This window comes from Artemia sp. Qi Xiang Cuo, chromosome 2 (genome assembly GCF_049724085.1).
Source record: "Artemia sp. Qi Xiang Cuo chromosome 2, ASM4972408v1, whole genome shotgun sequence".
Classification (NCBI taxonomy): domain Eukaryota; kingdom Metazoa; phylum Arthropoda; class Branchiopoda; order Anostraca; family Artemiidae; genus Artemia; species Artemia sp. Qi Xiang Cuo.
Window position 1 is genome coordinate 24,986,723 of NC_142795.1, and position 27,686 is coordinate 25,014,408.

The 27,686-nt window shown below is 33.5% G+C and overlaps 1 protein-coding gene across 1 annotated transcript in view; it reads right to left on the minus strand.

The window, feature by feature from the left end:
- Positions 1-27,686, minus strand: part of Tango4 (transport and golgi organization 4) — an 85,940-nt gene that overhangs the window by 50,424 nt on the left and 7,830 nt on the right. The window contains exon 2 of the mRNA XM_089108027.1: positions 13,330-13,436. Coding sequence (XP_088964153.1) covers positions 13,330-13,436 — 107 coding nt within the window. The remainder of the gene's footprint in view (positions 1-13,329; positions 13,437-27,686) is intronic.

Genomic DNA, 27,686 nt, shown 5'->3' on the forward strand with positions numbered 1-27,686 from the left:
CCCACCCTTTTCACCCGCAACTTTACTATACTGCTTTTTTGAATGCTCCAACACCAAGCAATACTTTTCAAAAACATTTCAGAACAAGTTTTTTTCTTAATGTCCCTCCTAAACTCATTTTAGAAATTGAAGTACCCATCCATTTTACACACAACTTTACTTTACAGCTTTTTGAATGCTCCAACACCAAGCAATACTTTTCAAAGGCATTTCAGAGCAAGTTCTTTTCATAATGTCCTTCCTAAACCAATTTTCCAACTTGAAGTACCCATCCTTTTTACCCAAAACTTTACTTTACAGCGTTTTGAATGCCCAACATCTAGCAATAATTTTCAAAAAGCATTTCAGAACAAGTTCTTTTCTTAATGTCCGTCCTAAACACATTTTACAAATTGAAGTACCCATCTTTTTCACCCGCAACTTAGCTATTGGTAGGAGTTTTAAGTTTTACCTTAGAGACTTAGCCTAGAGTTTTAGTTTAGTTTAGTTTTAGTTAAAAGTTTAGAGTTTTTTAGCATAGAGTCTTAGCTTAGAGTTTTTGTTAGAGTTCTAGTTTAGTTAATTTTAGTTAAGAGTTTAGAGTTTTTAGCTTATAGTCTTAGCTTAGAGTTTTATTCAGAGTTCTAGTTTAGTTTAGTTTAGATACAGTTCAGAATTTAGAGTTTTAGCTTAGAGTCATAGCTTAGAATTTTACTTAAAGTTGTAGTTTGTTTAAGTTTTAGTTAAGAGTTTCGAGTTTTAGCTTAGAGTTTTTGTTAGAGTTCTAGTTTAGTATAGTTTTAGTTAAGAGTTTAGTTTTTTAGCTTAGAGTCTTAGCTTAGAGCTTTTGTTAGAGTTCTAGTTTAGTTTAGTTTTAATTAAGAATTTGGTGTTTTACCTTAGAGTCTTAGCTTAGAGTTTTAGATAGAGTTCTAGTTTAGTTTAATTTTAGTTAAGAGTTTGACGTTTTATCTTTGAGTTTTTGTTAGAGTTCTAGTTTACTTTAGTTTTAGTTAATAGTTTGGTGTTTTACCTTAGTCTTAGCTTAGAGTTTTAGTTAGAGTTCTAGTTTAGTTTAGTTAAGAGTTTGATTTTTCACCTTTGAGTTTCAGTTAGAGTTCTAGTTTAGTTTAGTTTTAGTTAAGAGTTTGGTGTTTTACCTTAGAGTCTTAGCTTAGAGTTTTAGTTAGAGTTCTAGTTTAGTTTAGTTTTAGTTAAGAGTTTAGAATTTTATCTTAGATTCTTAGCTTAGAGTTTTTGTTAGAGCTCTAGTTTATTTTAGTTTTAGTTAAGAGTTTAGAGTTTTTAGCTTAGAGTTTTTGTTGAAGTTCTAGTTTAGTTTAGTTTTAGTTAAGAGTTTAGAATTTTAGCGTGGAGTCTTAGCTTAAAGTTTTTGTTAGAGTTGAAGTTTAGTTTAGTAATAGTTGAGAGTTTGGTGTTTTAGCTTAGAGTTTTTGTTAGAGTTCTACTTTAGTTTAGATATAGTTAAGAGTTTGGAGTTTTACCTTAGAGACTTAGCTTAGAGTTTTAGTTTAGTTTAGATTTAGTTAAGAGTTTAGAGTTTTTTTAGCTTAGAGTCTTAGCTTAGAGTTTTTTTAGGGTTCTAGTTTGGTTTAGTTTTAGTTAAGAGTATGGTGTTTTACCTTAGAGTCATAGCTTAGAGTTTTAGTCAGAGTTCCAGTTTAGTTTAGTTTTAGTTAAGAGTTTAGAGTTTTAGCTTAGAGTCTTAGCATAGAGTTTTTGTTAGAGTTCTAGTTTAGTTTAGATAAAGTTAAGAGTTTGGAGTTTTACCCTCGAGACTTAGCTTAGAGTTTTAGTTTAGTTTTAGTTAAGAGTTAGAGTTTTTTAGCTTAGAATCTTAGCTTAGAGTTTTTGTTAGAGTTCTAGTTTAGTTTAATTTTAGTTAAGAGTTTGATTTTTCCCCTTTGAGTTTCAGTTAGAGTTCTAGTTTAGTTTTAGTTAAGAGTTTGTTGTTTTACCTTAGAGTCTTAGCTTAGAGTTTTAGTTAGAGTTCTAGTTTAGTTTAGTTTTAGTTAAGAGTTTAGAATTTTAGCTTAGAGTCTTAGCTTAAGAGTTTTTGTTAGAGCTCTAGTTTATTTTAGTTTTAGTTAAGCGTTTAGAGTTTTTAGCTTAGAGTCTTAGCTTAGAGTTTTTGTCGAAGTTCTAGTTTAGTTTAGTTTTAGTTAATATTTTAGAGTTTTAGCGTAGAGTCTTAGCTTAGGGTTTTTGTTAGAGTTAAAGTTTATTTTTGTAATAGTTGAGAGTTTTGTGTTTTAGCTTAGAGTTTTTGTTCGAGTTCTACTTTAGTTTAGATATAGTTAAGAGTTTGGAGTTTTACCTTAGAGACTTAGCTTTGAGTTTTAGTTTAGTTTAGTTTTAGTTAAGGGTTTTTTTTAGAGTTCTAGTTTGGTATAGTTTTAGTTAAGAGTTTGGTGTTTTACCTTAGATTCATAACTTAGAGTTTTAATCAGAGTTCTAGTTTAGTTTAGTTTTACTTAAGAGTTTAGAATTTTAGCTTGGAGTCTTAGCTTAGAGTTTTTGTTGAAGCTCTAGTTTAGTTTAGATATAGTTAAGAGTTTGGAGTTTTTAGCTTAGAGACTTAGATTAGAGTTTTAGTTTAGTTTTAGTTTAGAGTTTTAGCTTAGACTTAGAGTTTTAATTAGAGTTCTAGTTTAGTTTAGTTTTAGTTAAGAGTTTGATGTTTTACCCTAGAGTCTTAGCTTAGTTTTATTTAGAGTTCTAATTTAGTTTAGTTTTAGTTAAGAGTTTAGAGTTTTTAGCACAGAATCTTAGCTTAGAGCTTTTGTCAAAGTTCTAGTCTAGTTTAGCTATAGTAAGGAGTTTAGAGTTTTTAGCTTAGAGTCTTAGCTTATTGTTTTTGTTGAAGTTCTAGTTTAGTTTGGTTTTAGTTAAGAGTTTAGAGTTTTACCTTAGAGTATTAGCTTAGAGTTTTTGTTAGAGTTCTAGTTTAGTTTAGATATAGTTAAGAGTTTTATGTTTTACCTTTCAGTTTCAGTTAGAGTTTTAATTTAGTTTTAGTTAAGAGTTTAGTGTTTTACCACAGAGTCTTAGCTTAGAGTTTTAGTTCGAGTTCTAGCTTAGTTTAGTTTTAGTTAAGAGTTTAGAAATTTAGTTTAGAGTCTTAGTTAGAGTACTAGTTTAGTTTAGTTTTAGTTTAGATTTTAGAGTTTTTACCATAGAGTCTTCGCTTAGAGTTTTAGTTAGAGTTAAAGTTTAATTTAGTTACAGTTAAGTAACTTAGAGTTTTGGCTTAGAGTTTTACTTAAAGTTGAAGTTTAGTTTGGTAATAGTTAAGAGTTTCAAGTTTTATCTTACAGTCCTAGCTTAGAGTTTTTGTTAGAGTTATAGTTTAGTTTAGTTTTAGTTAACAGTTTAGAGTTTTACCTTAAAGTCTTAGCTAAATTTTTAGTAAGAGTTCTAGTTTAGTTTAGTTATAGTTAAGAATTTAGAGTTTTAGCTTAGAGTCACAGCTTAGAGTTTTAGTTAAAGTTATAGTTTAGTAAAGTTATAGTAAAGAGTTTAGAGTGTTACCTTGGAGTCATAGCTTAGAGTTTTTGTTAGAGTCCTAATTCAGTTTAATTTTAGTTAAGAGTTTAGAGTTTAGCTTAGACTTTTAGCTTATACTTTCTGTTAGAGTTCCAGTTTAGTTTAGTTACTGTTAATAGTCTCGAGTTTTTAGATTATAGTCTTAGCTTAGAGTTTCTGTTAGAGTTATAGTTTAGTTTACTTTTAGTTAAGAATTTAGAGTTTTAGCTTAGATTCTTAGCTTATAGTTGTCTTAGAGTTAAAGTTTAGTTTAGTAATAGTTAGAAGTTTAGAGTCTTAGCTTAGAGTTTTTGTTAGAGTTCTGGTTTAGTTTAGTTACAGTTAAGAGTTTGGTGTTTTACCTTAGAGAGTTAGCTCAGAGTTTTTGTTTAGTTTTAGTTAAGAGTTTAGAGTTTTAGCTTAGAGTCTTATCTTAGAGCTTTTGTTAGAGTTCTAGTTTAGTTTAGTTTTAGTTAAGAGTTTAGAGTTTTTAGCTTAGAGTCTTAGCTTAGAGTTTTGTTGAAGTTCTAGTTTAGTTTATTTTTAGTTTAGAGTTTTAGCTTAGACTTAGAGTTTTAATTAGAGTTCTAGTTTAGTTTTAGTTAAGAGTTTAGAGTTTTTAGCTTAGAGTCTTAGCTTAGTTTTATTTAGAGTTCTAATTTAGTTTAGTTTTAGTTAAGAGTTTAGAGTTTTACCATAGAGTCTTAGCTTAGAGGTTTAGTTAGAGTTAAAGTTTAGTTTAGTTACAGTTAAGAATTTAGAGTTTTAGCTTAGAGTCGTAGCTTAGAGTTTTACTTAAAGTTATAGTTTGGTTAAGATTTATTTAAGAGTTTCGAGTTTTAGCTGAGTCTTAGCTTAGAGTTTTTGTTAGAGTACTAGTTTAGTTTAGTTTTAGTTAAAAGTTTAAAGGTTTACTTTAGAGGAATAGATTAGAGATTTTGATAGAGTTCTAGTTTAGTTTAATTTTAGTTAAGAGTTTGATGTTTTACCATTGAGTTTCAGTTAGAGTTCTAGTTTAGTTTACTTTTAGTTAAGAGTTTGGTTTTTTACCATAAAATCTTAGCTTAGAGTTTTAGTTAGAGTTCTAGTTTAGTTTAGTTTTAGTTAAGAGTTTAGAAATTTATCTTAGAGTTATAGCCTAGAGTTTTTGTTTGAGTTCTAGTCTATTTTAGTTTTAGTTAAAATTCTAGAGTTTTTAGTTTATAATAATAGCATAGAGTTTTTGTTGAAGTTCTAGTTTAGTTTAGTTTTAGTTAATAGTTTAGAGTTTTAGCTTAGAGTCCTAGCTTAGAGTTTTTGTTAGAGTTCTAGTTTAGTTTAGATATAGTTAAGTGTTTGGAGTTTTACCCTCGAGACTTAGCTTAGAGTTTTAGTTTAGTTTTAGTTAAGAGTTTAGAGTTTTTTAGCTTAGAGTTTCAGCTAAGAGTTTTTGTTAGAGTTCTAGTTTAGTTCAGTTTTAGTTAAGAGGTTTATGTTTTACCTTAGAGTCATAGCTTAGAGTTTTAGTTAGAGTTTTAGTTTAGTTTAGTTTTAGTTAAGAGTTTAGAATTTTAGCTTAGAGTCTTAGCCTAGAGTTTTTGTTAGAATTATAGTTTAGTTAAGTTTTAGTTTAGAGTTTAGGTTTTTAGCTTAGAGTCATAGCTTAGAGTTTATGTTGTAGCTCTACTATAGTTTAGTTTTAGTTAAGATTGTTTATTTTTATCTTAGAGTAATAGCTTAGAGCTTTAGTTAGAGTTCTAGTTTATTTTAGTTATTTTTATGAATTTGGAGTTTTAGCTTAGAGTCTTAGCTTAGAGTTATAGTTAGAGTTGAAGTTTAGTTATAGTTAAGAATTTAGAGTTTTTAGCTTAGAGTCATAGTTTAGAGTTTGTGTTAGAGTTTTAGTTTAGTTCAGTTAAGAGTTTAGAGGTTTATCATAGAGTCATAGCTTAGAGTTTTTGTAGAAGTTGAAGTTTAGTTTAGTCATAGTTAAGAATTTAGATTTTTTAGCGTAGAGTCTTAGCTTAGAGTTTTAATTGGAGTTATAGTTTAGTTTAGTCTTAGTTAAGAGTTTAGAGTTTTATCTCATATTCTTAGATTAGATTTTTTGTTGAAGTTCTAATTTAGTTTAGTTAAGAGTTTAGAGTTCTACTATAGAGTCTTAGCTTAGTTTTACTTAGAGTTGAAGTTTAGTTTAGTTATAGATAAGGGTTTAGAGTTTTAGCTTGGAGTCTTAGCTTAGAGTTTTAGTTAGAGTTCTAGCTTGGTTTAGTTTTAGTTAAGAGTTTAGAGTTTTACCTTAAAGTCATAGCTTAGAGTTTAGTTAGAGTTCTAGTGTAGTTTTAGTTAAGAGTTTTGAGTTTTACCTTAAAGTTTTAGATTAGAGTTTTAGTTAGGGTTGAAGTTTCGTAAAGTTTAGTTATAGTTAAGATTTTATAGTTTTAGCTTAGAGTCTTAGCTTAGAGTTTTAGTTAGAGTTAGTGTTTAGTTTAGTTTTAGTTAAGAGTTTTAGCTTAGAATTTTAGCTTAGAGATTTAGAGTTGAAGTTTAGTATGAACTAGCATAACTACAAATTCCACAAAATTGCATAGAAATACCATAACCATAGGCTAGATTAGGTTAGGTCATAGGTTAGGTTTCTCCACGTTTAAGTTAGGTTAGATTAGGTTAGCTTATCATGAGGGCTCATGATAAGCTAACCTAATCTAACCTAACTTAAACGTGGAGAAACCTAACCTCTAACCTAACCTAATCTAACCTATGGTTATGGTATTTCTGTGCAATTTTAACTCTAATAACTCTAATTTTAACTCCATAACTCTAACTAAAACTCTAAGCTAAGACTCTATTGTAAAACACCAAACTCTTAACTAAAACTAAACTAAAACTCTAACTGAAACTCAAAGGTAAAACATCAAACTCTTAACTATATCTAAACTAAACTAGAACTCTAACAAAAACTCTAAGCTAAGACTCTAAGGTAAAACTCTAAACTCTTAACTATTACTAAACTAAACTTCAACTTTAAAAAAAATTCTAATCCAAGAATCTATTATAAAACTATAAACTATTAACAAACACCAAACTAAACTAGAACTAAAAGAAAAATAATAAGCTAAAACTCTAAGCTAAAAACTCTAAACTACTTACTATAGGTAAACTAAACTAGAACTCTGACAAAAACTCTAAGCTAAGACTCTAAGCTAAAAACTCTAAACTCTTAACTAAAACTAAACTAAATTAGAACTCTAAATAAAACTAAGCTAAGACTCTAGGTTAAAACATCAAACTCTTAACTAAAACTAAACTAAACTATAACTCTAATTTAAACTCTAAGTCTAAGCTAAAACTCTAAACTAAAACTAAACTAAAACTCTAATCTAAGTCTCTAAGCTAAAAACTCCAAACTCTTAACTATATCTAAACTAGAACTCTAACAAAAACTCTAAGATAATACTAAGCTAAAACTCTAAACTCTTAAAACTAAACTAAACTAGAACTCTAGCTAAAACTCTAAGCTATGACTCTAACGTAAAACACCAAACTCTTAACTAAAACTAAACTAAACTAGAATTCTAACAAAAACTCTAAGCTAAGACTCTAAGCTAAAAACTCTAAACTCTTACCTAAAACTAAACTAAAACTCTAATCTAAGTCTCTAAGGTAAAACTCCAAACTCTTAACTATATCTAAACTAAACTAGAACTTCAACAAAAACTCTAAGCTAAGACTCTAAGGTAAAACTCTAAACTCTTAACTATTACTAAACTAAACTTCAACTTTAACAAAAACTCTAAGCCAAGACTCTAAGCTAAAACTCTAAACTCTTAACTAAAACCAAACTAAACTAGAACTTCAACAAAAACAATAAGCTAAGACTCTAAGCTAAAAACTCTAAACTCTTAACTAAAACTAAACTAGACTAGAACTCTGACAAAAACTCTAAGCTAAGATTCTAAGCTAAAAACTCTAAACTCTTAACTAAAACTAAACTAAACTAAAACTCTAAATAAAACTAAGCTAAGACTCTAGGGTAAAACATCAAACTCTTAACTAAAACTAAACTAGAACTCTAATTAAAACTCTAGGTCTAAGCTAAAACTCTAAACTAAAACTAAACTAAAACTCTAATCTAAGTCTCTAAGCTAAAAACTCCAAACTCTTAACTATATCTAAACTAGAACTCTAACAAAAACTCTAAGATAAGACTAAGCTAAAACTCTAAACTCTTAAAACTAAACTAAACTAGAACTCTAGCTAAAACTCTAAGCTATGACTCTAACGTAAAACACCAAACTCTTAACTAAAACTAAACTAAACTAGAATTCTAACAAAAACTCTAAGCTAAGACTCTAAGCTAAAAACTCTAAACTCTTACCTAAAACTAAACTAACACTCTAATCTAAGTCTCTAAGGTAAAACTCCAAACTCTTAACTATATCTAAACTAAACTAGAACTTCAACAAAAACTCTGAGCTAAGACTCTAAGCTAAAATTCTAAACTCTTAATTAAAACTAAACTAATCTAGAACTCTAATTAAAACTCTAAGCTATGAATCTAAGGTAAAACACCAAACTCTTAACTAAAACTATACCAAACTAGAACTCTAAAAATACCCTTAGCTAAGACTCTAAGCTAAAAAACTCTAAACTCTGAACTAAAACTAAACAAAACTAAAACTCTAAGCTAAGTCTCTAAGGTAAAACTCCAAACTCTTAACTATATCTAAATTAAAGTAGAACTCTAACAAAAACTCTAAGCTAAAACATCAAACTCTCAACTATTACTAAACTAAACTTCAACTCTAACAAAAACTTTAAGATAAGACTCTACGCTAAAACACTAAACTATTAACTAAAAGTAAACTAAACTAGAACTTCGACAAAAACTCTAAGCTAAAAACTCTAAACTAAAACTAAAATAAACTAGAGCTCTAACAAAAACTCTTAAGCTAAGACTCTAAGGTAAAATTCCAAACTCTTAACTAAAACCAAACTAAACTAGAACTCTAACTAAAACTCTAAACTAAGACTCTAAGGTAAAACACCAAACTCTTAACTAAAACTAAACTAAACTAGAACTCTAACTGAAACTCAAAGGTGAAAAATCAAACTCTTAACTAAAATTAAACTAAACTAGAACCCTAACAAAAACTCTAAGCTAAGATTCTAAGCTAAAAAACTCTAAACTCTTAACTAAAACTAAACTAAAACTCTAAGCTAAGTCTCTAAGGTAAAACTCCAAACTCTTAACTTTATCTAAACTAAACTAGAACTCTAACAAAAACTCTAAGCTAATACTCTAAGCTAAAACTCTAAACTCTTAACTAAAACTAAACTAAACTAGAACTCTGACAAAAAATCTAAGCTATGATTCTAAGGTAAAACACAAAACTCTTAAATAAAACTAAACCAAACTAGAACCCTAAAAAAACTCTAAGCTAAGACTCTAAGCTAAAAAACTCTAAACTCTTAACTAAATCTAAACTAAACTAAAACTTCTAAGCTAAGTCTCTAAGGTAAAACTCCAAACTCTTAACTATATCTAAACTAAAGTAGAACTCTAACAAAAACTCTAAGCTAAAACACCAAACTCTCAACTATTACTAAACTAAACTTCAACTCGAACAAAAACTTTAAAATAAGACTCCACGCTAAAACTCTAAACTATTAACTTAAACTAAACTAGAACTTCAACAAAAACTCTAAGCTAAGACTCTAAGCTAAAAACTCTGAAATTCTTAACTAAAACTAAACTAAACTAGAGCTCTAACAAAAACTCTAAGCTAAGACTCTAAGCTAAAATTCTAAACTCTTAACTAAAACTAAACTAAACTAGAACTCTAACTAAAACTCTAAGCTAAGACATTAAGGTAAAACACCAAACTCTTAACTAAAACTAAACTAAACTAGAACTTTAACTGAAACTCAAAGGTGAAAAATCAAACTCTTAACTAAAATTAAACTAAACTAGAACTCTAACAAAAACTCTAAGCTAAGATTCTAAGCTAAAAACCTCTAACTCTTAACTAAAACTAAACTAAAACTCTAAGCTAGGTCTCTAAGGTAAAACTCCAAACTCTTAACTTTATCTAAAATAAACTAGAACTCTAACAAAAACTCTAAGCTAAAACTCTAAGCTGAAACTCGAAACTATTAACTAAAACTAAACTAAACTAGAACTCTAACAACAACTCAAAGATAAAACGTCAAACTCTTAACTAAATTTAAACTAAACTAGAACTCTAATTAAAACTCTAAGCTAAGACTCTAAGGTAAAACACCAAATTCTTAACTAAAACTAAACTAAACTAGAACTCTAACAAAAGCTCTAAGCTAAGACTCTAAGCTAAAAAACTAAACTCTTAACTAAAACTATACTAAACTAGAACTCTAACAAAAACTCTAAGCTAAAACTCGAAACTCTTAACTAAAACTTAAACAAACTACAACTTTAAGTAAAATTCTAAGCTATGACTCAAATCTAAAACTCTAAATTCCGAACTGTATCTAAACTAAACCAAAGTAGAACTATGAATAAAACTCTAAGCTAAGACTCTAAGCTAAAAACTATAAACTCTCAACTAAAAATAAACTAAATTAGAACTCTAACAAAAACTCTAAGCTAAGACTCTAAGCTAAAAAACTCTAAACTTTTAACTAAAACTAAACCAAACTAAAACTCTAAGCTAAGTCTCTAAGGTAAAACTTAAAACTCCTACCTATAACTAAGGTGTGGGTGAAAAAGATGGGTACCGGGGACGCGGGGCTTCCTTCGGGGTTGGGGTGGGGTATGAGGGCCCTTTGGGGTCGGGGTAGAGGACCTCACGACACTGTTCAAATACAACTTGTGTTTTATAATGACCATAGAGTTTTACCCTCAAATTCTCTTCTAAAACCTTTTCTAAAATCATCTTTTAAAATGTCTCTAACTGTTTCGCCGAAATAATTCCCTAAAATGTCTAAAACGGTTTCGCCCAAATAACCCCTAAGCGTAATTTCAGCGTGTTCCTTTGTTTTTGGCATCTCTGCGCTGTCACATTTCAAATTACTAAGAAACCTGATTCCCGTGCTAAAACAATTCATCTCTAAGATCAAAACATTCACCCGGAAACAATTCTCTTGGTAGAACTCCAAAGACATTAATAGACATTCGCTCGGAAACAATTCTCTTTAGAAACAACAAATTAATTCCCCTTTCGTGAATCAATAATTCCCCTTAGAAACAACAAATTAATTCCCCTTTCGTGTCAAATTAATCAATCATGACATCATCTGTCACGTGTGATCTAAACTTTGCCCCGGAAACAATTCTGGTCGAACTCCAAAGACATTAATTAACTTGACGTCATCTGTCAGACATTAATTAACTTCCCCGGAAACAATTTGATTAATGACTGACAGCACAAGTGTTCCTCTTTGATTAACCACGTGTTCTCCCTAATGACTCTATGCCCATATTTGGTGTGGGCGTGGGAGTCAATAATCCATCAAAGTGAGAAAAATACTGTTTTTCCATTCTCACTGACAAAAACCATAAAACAGACATAAATTACTGTTGACATCCATGAAAAACATCAAATAAATTGACCGACACTCATAACCGTCCAAGAAACAATCATAAATGTGAGAAAATTCCTGTTTTTTCATTCTCACTGACAAAAACCATAAAACAGACATAAATTATGTAAAAAAAGTTGTAGGTGGCACCAGGGGTGTCGCCCTGGAGTCAATAAGGCATCTCTACTGGTATGAAAATAAATTAAACAGTACTATTTGTGTCCAGGTTTTTAAAAGGGTGTATGTTGTTAAAAATTGCAGAAAAGTTTTCTCCGGCATACAAATAGCAGGCCAAACTATAAAGTCTTAAAAAACAAAAAGATTTAAATTATTATTTTCTTTTTCCCTGAAAAGCCTATGTCAATATAAAACGAACAGAAATTAATTAAAAAAAAACTTTTTCTAAAATTAAGTTTTTCAAAGAAAAGTAAAGAACTCCATTAAACAAAAAAAGAGCGAAAATAAAATCAAATACTCTACCAAGCGTGAAACTACCACAAATCAGCATCGATAAATAAATGAAGCCCAAAACGAACAGAAATTACAATAAATAACCAAGTCAAGCTCAAAACGAGCAGAAATTAACATAAGTTGGGCGCAAAACCCCTGCGCCTTCCCAAGGCCAGAACAAAATTTGCACTTTACTGAAAGAATACAAATGAATGTACATTGTCAGTTTAATATACATATACTGATATTTAGTAATCAAAATGTTACAATTATTTGATTTATTAAAGTTATAAAAGTAAAAATATTTATATATTTTCAGTAATGTGCAAGTTTTGTTCTGGCCTTGGGAAGGCAAAGCGGTTTGGCGCCCAACTTATGTTAATTTATGCTCGTTTTGAGTTTGACTCGGTTATTTATTGTAATTTCTGTTCGTTCTGGGTTTCATTTATTTATCGATGCTGATTTGAGGTAGTTTCACGCTTGGTAGATTATTTGATTTTATTTTTTCTCATTTTTTGTTGAATAGAGTTTTTTACTTTCCTTTGAAAAACTTATTTTGTGGAAAAAGTGTTTTTCATTAATAGATGAAAAGCCGGTATTTTCATCACAACTGCAAGCTTTTTCAGTGCCATCAAAAGAGGCAGACATTAGATTGTTGGCATATGAGTTGGCATCATTGTTAGGCTACTTCATATAATGTTGTGTGGCTGCTAGCAAGGAGGGAAACATTTACACCGTTGGTGAAGGAGTCTTGATTTTTTTTACAAGTACAGCGATGGAAATTAAATCATTTCATATGGACGTCTGTATTATGTACACTTTATCTGTGTCTCAGTCTCTGGGGAGCACTGATAAGCAATACCAACCTTTGCATGCTTATACAGGCCATAGCACTTCCACTGTCCAACCTTTTTGTCTTGGGTCTGTACTCCCTTGGGCTTTCCCTAACAGCACAGAAAATTTGTTTGGAAGGGGCGATCCCCCCTTGAATTCGTGCTTGACAAAAATGATGTAAAGTCGGATACAAACCGAATGTCAGTTAGACGCAAAGAAAAACCGAGGGATGCAATCTAGAAGTGCTTTTTGAACAGAGTGGGGAGGGAGGCGAATCACCTGATGAACAGATAGTCCTTAATTAAACATGCCCCAATTTCCCAATAACAAAACTTATATGTAAACAATGCGTAACTTGCATAGCCTAGGGGCTGTGAGGGGTTGTGTCATCCCCAGAGGCACAGTTATTGGATCTTCAAACCACTTTAAACAAAATAGCTATCTCAAACTTTTGACCAAATGTCTCTGGCAAGAGGACAGCTAAAAAGGGAGATGGCTGGTTGCCCTTCAATCCATTTTATCTCTTAAAAATGGCACTAGAACTTTCAATTTTAAATTCAATGAGCCTCTCTGAAGTTTCTACAACAATTTCTTCCATACAAAGTGGCCTGGTGAAAAAATAAAAATGAAAACATAAAATGAGACATTGGAGCCATAACGCAAATTACTCAGGCAGCGCTATTGTGCTTCCTTTGATATGTCATATATGAGAAGTCAAAGTGCAAAACAAACCAGTTGTTCCTATTTTTGTTTGTTTTGAAATCAACAGGTTTCTCTTACTTTACCTTAAAAGTGGGGAAAAGCTAAGACTAGAAAACTTAACACATATTATTTGGTATGCCACTTTTCTGACAGCTTTTAAGTTGTTTATCCCCCCCCAAAAAAAAAAATTATATGCAACCCAGAAAAAAATTTATCCAATCAGTAAACTTTTGCTAAAATCCTGCATACACCACAAAACTGTCTAATAAGTAGACTTACGCTTCTGCATCTGGAGGTGGAAGAACGTCATGATCAGATATAAAGAGATCATGAGACCTTTTCAACGATCTGAAAACCAGAGTATGGACTGAGTGCTTCTGTACATCCTGCAAACAAAGAATATTGAGATAAACTATCAAGGCAGTGAAAAAATATGTTTTTTCTCTCAAAGAATAAAAGACTATTTTTCAGAATTACTCACAAAAAAGGGTTCAGGAAGAATACTCTTTAGAATATACCAAGTTTTTAGCCAGGCATGGAAGCAGGAAATGCACTAATTCAAACCTTTCATTGTTATCATCAAGATTTATCAAAAAAAAAAAAAAAAAAAAAATTTAGACTATAGACTTGGAATACACTTCAAAAAAAGAAAACTTACCAAGAACATTTGAGTTTTTCAATAAATAGGCCTAGGGTAAACGTTTTCTGCAAGACATAATACTATCATAAATCTTTCAAACTTAATTTTTTTATTGAAGAGATTCGCCACAAAAAGACATAGCTACAAAAAATTCACTAGTAAATTCAAACCTTACTAAAAGAAATTAATACCACTCACTTTTTCATGTTCTGACTTAGTCCTGCATAAATATTTTTTGTATTTATTTCATTGTTCTAAAGGATGGAAACATAGCATGGAAGCATATTGAGCTTTTAAATGAAGAAAAAAAAACATGGTCTTCTTACTCTTGAGAGAAAATTAGTTCTAAGTTTAGATTTGCTGTATTTATTTCAGCCAATCATAATAAGACTTGACTAAAAACTACCACCTTTGAAATATAGCAGTGAAAGATATGCTTACACTACAAGCCGTGGCTCTAATGCAAGGCTGTTCCAAATTATGAAAGATTTTATGAAACATTATTGCTTTTGCCACACTATTTCAATATCATGTTATGGTTAGCTTGGATAGACTTGCCAAACCAAGTTATGGTATTATCTATATAATACAGCAATTTGTCCAATTATCAAATGGTATAGTGGTCTATGTCAACTTGACTCATATTATGACCCTTTTAAAAAGGGTACAAAGGGTTGCCTACATATTAGTAACATCTGCATACAATGGAACTGTCATAGCATCTACAAAACTATGTAGAATATTTTCTAGAGGAAGAAGCACTGAAGGGTCCTGTAGTGGCTCAATGAGATTATTCTCTACTTGGTAAAACAAGATCTGTAGTTCAGTCTCAGCTGCAGCAACCTATTTTGGTGATGAGATTATGTGAAAGCGTCTCAATAAAAATAGAAACAAGAAGAGAATCAATAAGAAGCATACTCCTCTCCGCTGGTGGTGCAATTGGATTGATCTCTTCTTAGTAATTATAAATCCGAACAGAATATTAAAATGTATACTTGTACATCAAAATAAAGAGAAGTCAAGCGCATGTTTAATGTATGGTGATTCAAACTTTCTGAAAATAATAACTGAACTATGAGTACTTTCCACAATTTATGACAGTTATCCTTGAGACTGCATGGGTTATGCTCAGATATATAATATCATCAAACCTAAAAATACTCCTATATTAACAGTTACTGCGATACAGCAGCTATAGAACAGGTGTTCTGAGAAGGAAAATTGAAATTCGAGTCGTTCATTAGCAATTATAATTGAAAACAAGCTATTTGGGTATAAAATTTTTGTAAAATAAGCTATTATGTTTTCGAAATTACATATCCTAAAAATGGGTTAAAAAAAAAATTATAAATGTTAATGAATTCAACAGGGACGAGAAAGGTATGCCTTTATATTTCCTTTAATTTCCGTACATTTGATATCAGCTTGTATGTTAAATTCTCTTCCTCCCTACTTAGTCTAACGTCTAGGATCAAAAAGATGGAATGCATGAGTCCTGATCAAAATCAATATCACACAGGAAAAATATTTTGGCTCTTTCTTAACCAGATCATGGTTGCAACAGTAGCTGGATCTAATAAGGAGTATAGTAAAGAATAAGCCCCAGGGAATCAGGCAACAGAGCCACTCAAATACGACATCATCGCTATTCATGGTTGTAACTTATGATGTACGGCATCATTTGCCATCTTCTATATGAATATGGAGTTTTTTTTTGTCAAAAGTTACATTTTATTATAACATTACCATGTGTTAATTACGCAAGGTACTAGATATTGCAACTTCCTTTCAAATGAGCCCTTAAACAGCTCTTTATGTTGTTCCATTTGTCTGCTAGCAGTGACGAAAAAAAAGGAATAAGAATAAAAAAGAGAAGCCACGTCAATGGTTCCCCAATGGCAAAGTTTTCCCCAACGGCGACTCCAATGATGAAGTTTTCAGTTGATATGACCTATTTTGGGGATTTTCAGGGTATTTTTCAGAACTCCCAAGAATTAATTTTCACGACAAACTTTTACAATTAAGATAGTTGCAATCATAGTTACCATTCTTAAATCAGCTTTTAAGAGAAGTTTTTCTCACTTGACAGTTTTTTTTTTAACATGTTTTTAAATTTTTGTTTACTATGGGCTATGGTTTGCTCTTTACTAGAACCTTGACATGGGACCTGAAGTCTCATTTCAGCTGCAGCAGCCCACCACAGGACCAGGAATTTAATCCCAAGGAAGAGATTATGCAGAAGCATTTCCACAACAATTCAAGCCAGAAGACGGAACCCTATAGTAGCATGTTGGGATTGATCTCTGCTTGCAAATAAAAGAACCAGAGTCCTCTTTTGTCTGCTGCAGAGTCTGGAATTCCATCAACATTATGCAGAAATATCTCAAAATTATTGACCAAGAAGAAGAAAAAGAGGAAGAAGCAATAGAAGGTAGGCTACTGTCAGGCTGAAGGTTCCTGACCAACAGACTTAGATACAGCAGATAGAGTGGGAAAATAATAAGCCAAGTGGATGCATACAGCTCACTACTTCTTAAGTGCAGGGAGCTGCAGTTGTCCAAGGGTAATATTGTTTCACTGATAAAACTCTAGTCCCAGAAAGTCCAGCTTATGATATACCAAAGTCTATACTACCTGTAAGGACAGAGTCTCTTCAGAAATAACTTGAACCAATGTATGGGAACAAGTTGGCAGGGCCTGATAATATTCACCCAAGGACCCTCAGAGAAATGATGAGCAAAATCTCAACACAACTACCTTGTTTATTTAAGAAGTCCCTCGACTCAAAGACTTTAACTTCAGAGTTGCATTCCATTTAACGAAACTTAGTTAACTAATAAGTCTACGTTTTTTGCTCTTAGCATTTTATTTGCCAGAAAGTGAACTGAGAAAGTTCACCAGGCTTTTGCAAATTAAACAGAAAATTCGAAGTTGCTATAATGTGAGGACTTTCTGACTTTTTGAAAACTCTAGTCCTTTAGCTGACTGTTGCATTCCAAACATTTAAGCCTAGAAGGCTAGTGCAAGCTGACCTAATTGATAACTTCTGTTGTCTCTTTATTTGGATCCAGTATTTTTGGGATATTGCTACTCCTGTCCCTGATTTTCTTTGGGTTGGCAACTCATCTGTTTTACAGATTATTCCATTATTTTGGTGGACTAGTTCAATTTCTTGCTCCATTTCATTATTTGCTTTTTTGGAAATTTGAAGTTACCTTAAACTTCAAATTTCCAAAAAAAGCAAATAATGAAATGGAGCCAGAAATTGAACTAGTCCACCAAAATAATGGAATAATCTGTAAAACAGATGAGTTGCCAACCCAATGAAAATCAGGGACAGGAGTAGCAATATCCCAAAAATACTGGATCCAAATAAAGAGACAGCAGAAGTTATCAATTAGGTCAGCTTGCACTAGCCTTCTAGGCTTAAATGTTTGGAATGCAACAGTCATCTAAAGGACTAAAGTTTTCAGAAAGTCCTCACATTATAGCAACTTCGAATTTTCTGTTTAATTTGCAAAAGCCTGGTGAACTTTCTCAGTTCACTTTCTGGCAAATAAAATGCTAAGAGCAAAAACGTAGACTTATTAGTTAACTAAGTTTCGTTAAATGGAATGCAACTCTGAAGTTAAAGTCTTAGTCGAGGGACTTCTTAAATACACAAGCTAGTTGCGTTGAAATTTCGCTCATCAGTTCTTTGAGGGTCCTTGGGTGAATATTATCTGGCCCTGCCAACTTGTTCCCATACAATGGTTCAAGTTGTTTCTGAAGAGACTCTGTCCTTACAGGTAGTGTAGAATGTGGTATATCATAAGCTGGACTTTCAGGGAGAGGACCATCAGGCTCTTCTGTAAACACTGTTTAAAATTGCTGATCAAGTAACAACAATTTCTTGCAGGTCAGTGACCACTGTTCCATTGGATTTCACCGGCTTCCCATGATTAAATGTCTACTATGGTCTTTGCTAGACACGTAGTCACAGAACCTTTTGGGGTTTCTTCTTCTATTAACAGCAAGCTTGCACTCAAAATTTGAATCAAGTTGTTTGGTATGATTTTATAATTAATTTCAAGTCTTTGCAAATTTCCCATAACCATCTTCTATCCTATTTTTGCAGTGCTTGTACCAGTATTGACTTTTTTTATTTCTCTCTTGTCAAGTCTGTAGGGTGGCGTAGAAGAGGGTCTTAGGCTTCAGAACAAACTTCATAGACATGTGCTTTTTTTGGAGTGCTGTAAGCTTTTCCTGAAAGATTATCCTTGTTGATCTACATCTCCCAAAAGCAGCAATCCCCAGCCCAAATCACTCAACAGTGCTCTAGTTGCTGTATAGTTAGTTTAGGTATTCTTGATGTAATTGTAGGTAACCTTGTAAAAAGCTAAATTTATATCAGTGACAAGTAAATCCCTTTTGCCAAGAGGAGAGAAATAACTTATGCTTTGTAATTGACCTTTATTTCTAAGGAATACTTCTATAAAATTTGTGATCACTTTGCAAAGATACTAGCAAATGCAAATTTAGTTTCTTGCTGGTCTGGTCTTTTTATTAAATATTGGTTTTGTCAGTGTTATGTAACATTTGTCACCTTATTTCCTTGTACAGATCTTATTTTGCTTTTATACATTTATTAAGATTATTAAACAATAAGTAGTAGCAATTGAAACTGAAAGATCAGAATTTTGATCAGAATAGATACATCAAAAGAATTGGCTTTTTATCCTGATTCCAAATATATCTAAAAGTTTAATGTTTCCCATCAAAAGCTACAAGCCTAAGAAAATTTCTGTAATTTTTGACCAAGTGGGAAAGATCTCCAAAAATTCAAGGTATCTCAATGAAAATTACACTATCAGGTTCAGCCTATCATTGAATCTTGCTGAAGAGGTTTAAAGTTTCTATCTGCAAAAATCTGGATTTTTTTTTTTTTTTTTTTTTTTTTTTTTTTTTTTTTTTTGTCAGAAATGATCATGGATATTTGTTTATTTTTTAAGGGTCAATCCTATCAAATTAATGGTCCTAAAAGATTGGGAGAGGCCTCATTTGAATGGATATTAAAAGTTCTAGTAGTTTTAAAATAACCAAGAAGAGAGGAGGACAACTAGCCCCCCTGACATCTCCCTTTTCGCCCCAAAGTCACCAAATCAAAATTTTGAGATAGCCATTTTATTTTATAGTTGGAACTCTGCCTGTAAGTAATTACAGCCGGTCTCAAGCCTGGATAAAGGAGGAGAGTTTTGCGGTGGTTTAGCAATCCGCCCCTGGAAAAATATTATGCTAAAAGAAACATCCAAGGAAAATATAACCAGAATTCCCTTTCCAACAACAACCCCTGCACCCACCCAACGGACAAGAATTTTGAATGCAAATATACCATTAAAAATTTGATCTTGGAGCGTTCAGACGCTAACAAAGCTGTCGAAGGTGGAACAGCTGGAGAATGAGATGACCCACTATCGGTTAGACATCATGACCCTCTTGAAGGTGCGAAGGCCAGGAAAAGAAAAGCAGCTGCTCAGCGGTGGAAAAACATTAATCTTCAGCAGCCATGAAACACGACGAGAAGCTGGAGTGACCGTAGTCATTTCAAAACCTAAGGCAAAATCACTGATTAGCTCGATATCCGTGAGCAGCCGCATTATGACAGCTTGATTCCATGGGAAACATGCCAAAATGACCCTGGTTGCGTGCTATACACCCACTAATAAAGCTACAGACAATAAGAAAGAGAAATTCTACAATGAACTAACATCTGTCCATAAAGATGTACCTAGACCTAACATTGTATGGGCCATGGGGCATTTCAATGCAAAGTTTGGCACCGACAGAGATTATTGTGTCGACGTCCTGGGCGACTACGGTCTTGGAAAACGAAAAGAAAATGGAGAGCTGCTTATTGAAATGGTTCGGTCCTTCGGCTTGGTTGCTGATGGCACTCTCTTAGCCCATAAAGATATGCACAAGTACTTCTGGACTTCAGCTAATGGACACACAAAAAAAAACAGATCGACCACTTTCTTATTGGAAAGAAGTGGCAGACGTTCCTATGTGATGTGCGTGCATTTAGAGGCGCTTACATCTTCTTTGACCATAGCCTGATGGCTGCAAAATCAGAGTAAAGTTTTCAGCCCTAAGAAAGGTGAGGACAGCTAGGCAACGGCCCTATGACTGCGAAAAACTGAGTGACTTAGAAATTCGGTCACAGTTTGTGTTAAAACTAACCAACAGATTTGAAACTCTGGATCTGCTATGAGATGAAAATCCAGCGACAGCTTGGACTGCTATCAGAAAAACCTACTATGATACTGCCTACGAAACGCTTGGTATGAAAAAATTGCCAAAGGACAAATGGATCTCTGTCGAATCGTGGGATCTGATCGAGAAGAGGGCTGACAAGATGACATCTCTTCTCAACACTCTTTCCTTTGATGCAAGACACCCTCTTGAACTAGAGTATGCTATACTTGATAAGGCTATAAAGAAGAGCGTCCGTGCTGATAAACGCCGCAGCCTTGAACAGAAAGCTCACAAGGATGAAGAAGCTGCTAGACAAGGAGACTCTCAGTCTCCAACGTTTTTTAGGGCAACGCCGAAAGTATTCACGACCCCCCCTCCCCTAGTTCGTGTTCCATTCGACTTTCAGTCTTATCCCCCTGCATGCCCGATACAGCGCAGTATACCTCAGGAATCCATCCCTCGAAACAATCCTCCGCCCCATGTGCTTAGGCTACGCCTGCCCAGTCAGTCCAACCCCCACAATCACTTTACTCAATTCGGACCATCTCCAAACCCCCCCTCACTCATTTCCCTCCCAAAAATCCACTTCCTTTTGACTCTGTTCTTCTACACGCGCCCAAGAAGTTACCGACTTGTTCTGGACTCCACCCGTTATTTGCCGAAACAAACACAACCCCGCTCCTCTCAGACACCCCCTACCGTACTTCCCTCCCTCAGCATCATCTTTCCCCCCCCCCCCCCCCATATAAAGATCACTCCCAATTTGACTTATTCCCAGATCACCAGGAAACCTTTCTCCCTTCCCTTGCACTTTATCCCCCCTGGCTACCCTACCAGTATGACTCTGGTTTAAGAGTAAGCAGGCAGAATGATCCATAGGCAACACATCCATGCAGAGTTTCTAAAACCTCAAATAGTAAGACGAATTCCACCGTAGTTCCATTATAGCAACTTAATAATATTCCCATATTTTGTTCGCTGTCCTCATTTTCTCTCAAGCCCGGTCCAGTCCCGCCTTTTAATAATGCCTCAAAACCTCACCCTTACCCACAGCATCCTTTTCATAAACTTCAACCCCAAATAACCCTCCGGAATTGAAAAAAAATCCCAATACCCAAATCGGTTTAAATCTCCAACTTTCCTACTTACCAATGCTGAGAGCCTGAATTTTGAAAAAATTACCGAACTCGAGGGTATCTCTGAAATTCATAAAATTAATATTATTGCTGTGACAGAGGTTCAGTCCCAGAACCCAGATTTCCTAAAAATCAGCAATTATACTCAGTTTATAAAACTTCGCCCTCCCGATCACCCTCTCGGGAAAAAAGGGGATGGTATGATGAAATGATGAAATTCTATGGCTGAGCCTTCGACCGAAAGTACTTCCCCGCCCTTTCAATTTAATTGTAACCGCCGTCTTTTATCATTCCCCTAACCAAAGTATTGACCAGAAACGCAAATTTATCCAACAATTTCTTATAAGTGCTGACTTTGTGTTGTCAAAGTATCCGAACGCTGGTATTTGCTTACTTGGCGATGCGAATGACCTGAGGATAGACTCTATCTGCACCTCTCTTAATATTAAACAACCGGTTAAAATATCTACAACAAAAGGTAACACCTCTCTGGATGTTATTTGTTCAAACATGAGTGAGTATTACAACTCCCCGCAAGCACTGCCACCACTAGGAGGCAGTTGCTACTGTTGTCTTCTTTCTTCTCCTTCCTCAGCCATTGAACAGTCCTTTACTATTTCCTTTGGGGTTTGCCGTCCTCTCAGTGACACAGGACTTTTTTACTTTGGATCATGGCTGACCAGTTAAAGTTGGCCAGACCTTTATAATTCTAATAACCTTGATGACAAAATTTTGATTTTTCACAAAAAACTAATTGATTCCTACTCATTATGTTTCCCAGAAAAAAAAATCAGAAAGTGCTCTAGTGATAAACCTTACATAAATAATCACATAAAAATATTAATCCGCACGAAAATAAGCTTATTTAAGAGGGGTAATTTAGCTGAAGCAAATAAGTTAAGAAAGGAATTAAAAAGTCAAATTAGAAAAGCTGCCCGAGCCTATTATAAAAATAAAATTAAATACTTGTGCCATGATAAACCAAAGAACTGGTACTCTGAAATAAAAAAACTTACCGGCAAGAGTCAAGAACAACTAAATTGTAATATAAATGAACCTCCAAAGACCACAGCTAATAACCTCAATAAGTTTCTGGCTTCTATTGTCCAGAGTCTCCCACCACTATCTTACGCATTTCCAGATATTCCAGATCTTTTTTCTCTTCTACATATTTCTCCACTCGATGTTGTAAAAAAAATTGAAAAACTGAAGCGATCAAGTATTTGCCCTTTAGATTTTCTTGTTCCTCTGACTAAAGCTTTCAGGGATTACCTCTCTAAACCTTTATCCACCCTTTTTAGTGGAATTAACGAATCTGGACAGTGCCCTTAATATTGGAAACAAGGCTTTATTACCCCAATCAAAAAGAAAAATGGGAAGCCTGGCTTTGATGGCATTCGTCCTATTACCCTCACCTCGATTTTTTCAAAATTGTATGAGTTTTCTCGCAGACTGGCTTAAGATGAAAGTCCTCCCCCTCATTTATCATACACAGTTTGGTAATCTCAAATCCACGTCAACCTCTCATTACCTGATCCATCTTGTTGATACCATGAGTAAACTACTTGAAACCCTTAGCACATTGCTCAATATGATTTATATTTTTCTTCAAAAAGTTTTCGATTTGATTAACCAAAATTTATTCATAGATAAACTAATAAATGAATTCCACATTGAAACTTCCCTTGTTAAGCTTGTTGACTCTTTTCTTTCTAATATATCTCAAGCAGTTAAATATCTAAATTGTTTCTCAGATCATCTCCCCATATTTAATGGCATTCCTCAGGGGACTATTCTAGGCCCTCTCCTTTTTTCTCTTATGATTAACAACCTTTCAACCCTTTATGACAATAGGTGGAAATTTGTCGATGACTTGACAGTTTTAGAGATATGTCATAAAAACATGTTTAGCAACCCAATGGGCATACTCCAAGATATTGCCTGTGAGGCCTCTTCCCTTGAAATGACAGTTAACCCTTCTAAATCCGCAACACTCTTAGTAACTTTCCTTAAATTCCCTACCCTTTTTCTTGCTTTTATTCCTCCTGAAAGCTCCGTCACATATCTCAAACTCATTGGTGTTACTATTTATTCCAGTTTGAAATGGGTTTCCTATATAAATAATAAACTACGACAAGCAAACTCCTCACTTTCCCTCCTTAAACTTTTAAATAAATTTAGTTGTCCCAAATCACATTTACTACAAGTAAACATTTCTTTTGTGCGTCCCATATTAGAGTACGCTTGTCCTGTATGGCACCCTGGCCTCTCTAATGAAGCAACACAAAAAATTGAAAATGTCCAAAAGAGAGCTCTAAGAATTATTTTTAAAGAGGGCATGATACCATATTTGCATTTGTTAAATATTTCAAACCTAGAGACCCTCGAGAGACGAAGAAATAATTTGTGCCTCCGTTTTGGTAAGTTGGCACTTTTGAACCCCCGTACTGCGTCCCTTTTCCCTGATTACCATGTACCTGATAGAAATCGTCCTCCACGAACTGTGTCCCAGCCTATCCCCACCTTATCTCCCATTCTTTGTACTACCTTGCGGTATAAGAAATCTTTTATCCCTTTTTTTACTGACATAATAAATAGTGGTTAATTTGTCCATAAATTTTGTCTTTTCTCTTATATAATAAAAGAAACAGCTCTTTTTTCTTTATATTCTTTTTTTTTGTTCCCTATCCCCTTTTTATGTTGTTTTTTAAACATTTGTTAATGTGTATATTATTTATTTTTTCAGTTTTTATCTTTTTAACTAGTTGCCATTTTGCAGTTTTTAATATAAGTGACAAAGGAATTATATAGCATTCTGATGCCTTTATGTCTCGCTTTTTTTTTGTGTATATTCGCTTATTCCCCCCCCCCCTTCCTTTTTTTATGTCTGTTCTAATTCTTTTTCCGATTCGTATTTGTGTAAGTTTAGTTTGACCAGTTTTCATCTTTTTAACTTTTTAATTGCCTTTTTACAGTTTTAATTATTGACTGTTAAATGATTGTTCATAATGATTTTTCTATTTCGTTGTTGTTTTGTGCATTTTGCCAGTTTTAGTGCAACCATTTATATTGTCAACTCCGAAGTCCGAATTCGGCCCTTTGTGGGCTTGTGATAGTGATCTTTTTGAAATAAATATCTTACCTTATCTTATCTCCCATTCTTTGTACTACCTTGCGGTATAAGAAATCCTTTATCCCTTTTTTTACTGATATAATAAATAGTGGTTAATTTGTACATAAATTTTGTCTTTTCTCTTATATAATAAAAGAAACAGCTTGTTTTTCTTTATACTCTTTTTTTTTGTTCCTTATCCCCTTTTTATGTTGTTTTTTAAACATTTGTTAATGTGTATATTATTTATTTTTTCAGTTTTTATCTTCTTAACTAGTTGCCATTTTGCAGTTTTTAATATAATTGACAAAGGAATTATTTTGCATTCTGATGCCTTTTTGTGTCGCTTTTTTTTTGTGTCTCTTCGCTTATTCCCCCCCCCCCCTTCCTTTTTTTATGTCTGTTCTAATTCTTTTTCCGATTCGTATTTGTGTGTTTAGTTTGACCAGTTTTCATCTTTTTAACTTTTTAATTGACTTTTTACAGTTTTAATTATTGACTGTTAAACGATTGTTCATAATGATTTTTCTATTTCGTTGTTGTTTTGTGCATTTTGCCAGTTTTAGTGCAACCATTTATAATGTCAACTCCGAAGTCCGAATTCGGCCCTTTGTGGGCTTGTGATAGTGATCTTTTTGAAATAAATATCTTACCTTATCTTATCTCCCATTCTTTGTACTACCTTGCGCTATAAGAAATATTTGATCCCTTTTTTACTGACTTAATAAATAGTGGTTCATAAATTTTGTCCTCTTATATAATAAAAGAAACAGCTCTTTTTTCTTTATACTCTTTTTTTTTGTTCCCAATCTACTTTTTATGTTGTTTTTTAAAAATTTGTTAATGTGTATATTATTTATTTTTTCAGTTTTATCGGTTTTTATCTTTTTAGATAGTTGCCATTTTGCAGTTTTTAATATAAGTGACAAAGGAATCATATAGCATTCCGATATTTAATTATTTATTTATTTTTATTTTTTTGCATTGGTTGCCAATTTTTTAGTTGTTGTGCTTTTGTTATGATTTTCTTGCTTGTTTGTTTTTTTATGGACTTCGAAATTCGAATTCGGCCCTTCAGGGCTTGTGATAGTAATTTCTCGAAATAAATATCTATCTATCTATCTATCTTTCAGAGTACCGTATCACCAATGAGATAGTCGGAAAACGTCCGAAGACAGATGGACCTGTCAAAGATGAGTTTGGACGACTTCTTACTGACCCTGATAATGTGAACGAAGCCTGGGCGACGCATTTCAAAAAACTGTTAAATAGACCACCACCTGCTAATCCTCCAGACTTACCAGACACGCCATTTCTAAATCTAGCCATCGATATTACAGTACCCTCTGGTGGGGAGATACTACAGGCGGCTAAGAAGCTGAGGTCTGGAAAGTCCCTGGGAAGACCAAATAGTGGCTGAAATAATTAAATGCTCAGTAGCTGCATGCATAACTGCATGGACCACGTTTTTCTCTATAATTTACAGAACAGAAGAAATTCCTAAGGATTGAACAAAAAGCACTCTCGTTAAAATATTCAAAAAAGGCAACGATGCAAAGTGTGAAAACTGGTGAGGTATCAGCCTTGTATCTATACCTAACAAACTATTGGCGACTATACTCCTTAACAGAATCCAACCAGCGTTGAACAAACATCTCCAAGAGGAGCAGCATGGATTCCGGCCAAACCAATCATGCACTGATCTTATATTTACTATTAGAATGCTCCTAGAAGAAGCAAATGAATGGTGCACTAAGCATTACTTGGTCTTTATAGACTTTGAGAAAGCTTTCGACTTGGTAGATAGAAAAACGCTTTGGAAGGTTCTCCAATACTACAGTATTCCTGAAAAGCTCATTCAAATCATTGAAGCCTTGTACCAAGACACAGAATGCCGCATGAAGAAGTGGTGGGAGTACCTGTTACTTTTGTATCATGACAGGGATGAAACAAGGATGTGTGCTGTCACCACTGCTATTTATTCTTATCATTGATTATATTCTCTGGACCTGCAATGGACAATGGATCCGGTTGGATAATAAGAGACTCAGAGATGTTGATTTTGCTGATGATATCAGCCTCCTAGAGTCCTGCAAACAAAAGCTCCAGCATTATCTTAATCAACTCAGGGACTCTGCCAAACCTTTTGGCCTTAAGATAAATACCAACAAAACAAAAAGTATGGCAAACACTGGATCTCCACTCGACCTACAAAGCAATAACCAGATGATAGAGCAAGTTGTAGAGTTCAAGTACTTAGAAAGTACCATCTACAATTCAGGATCTTGTCAGCAAGAAGTCAAGTTAAGAATCGGCCAGGCTAATGCATCTTTCAGGAAACTGTCTCAAATTTGGCACACCCAGAAGAACTCTCTCTGACTCAAGCTGAGGCTGTTCAACAGAAACGTCCTCTCAATGCTTTGCTATGGTTCTGGAACTTGGCACATAGATCAAATACTTGAAAAGAAACTCCTCACGTTCGAAAAAAAGTGTTTAAGGCGAATTCTAAATATCCACTGGTCCCAAAAAGTAACAAACGTAACTATACAACAGAACACATCTCAGCCACTGGTAACCAAAGTGATCAAATATAGGAAGTGGAGATACCTTGGTCATGTAATCTGCATGCCCGAAACTCGACTACCGAAGGTCATCCTTCAGTGGCAGCCATGTGGTACCAGAAGAAGAGGACACCCCAAAAATACCCTACAATGCAGCTACCGGGCTGACCTTGCAAAACTCAATGCCTCAATCCAACCTGAATGGGAAGATGTCTGGGCGGCTGCAGCAAGGAGAGATGACTAGCAACTCTTCTTGGATGCCTTAATCGCCTCTGGAGGCACAGGAGAATCTAAGGTCAAAGGTAAAGTTGAAACATCCAATAACCATGCCTCTGAGGATGACAAGACATCCAAACTTCAAGGGAGAGCTGTAAGCTATGGAATTTGCCTATTGTTTGGATATAGTATTTGTTATTGGGATGTATACAGACATATTTAGGTAGGGGTGGGGGTTCCATGGGGATGGTTTTCCATGAGGTGGGCAGTTGCCAGGGCTGAACTTTCCAGGGAAAATTTTACACAGGGGGACTTTGCCAGAATTTCTGGTAAACAAAATTTCTGGTCTGGAAAAAATTCCAGAGAAGGGGGGGATTTCCAGCATAACTTTAAAAAACAAGTCTTTTTTAAAATAACAGTAGGCTAGGTAGAGTTTTTCAGGCAGAACTGTCTAATGAAATTTCCTATAAGTGATTTTTAGTGAGGATAGAATTGTCCACAAGAATTTCCAAGTGAAACAAACAGAAATTATTATATATAAGAGAAGGCTGCCTTCTCCTTGCTTTTTAATCTTAAGTTTAACTTTTTTTTTCCTAGTTATTTAAGAATGACTCCTGGAACACAAGGGCCACTGAGTTAGAATAAGAAGTTTTTTAAAAGTATTAAACAACTTTAGTGTGAAGAGAAAGGGAATGAGGAGGGGGCAGTCACCCTCACATTCAGAATAATTTATGTCG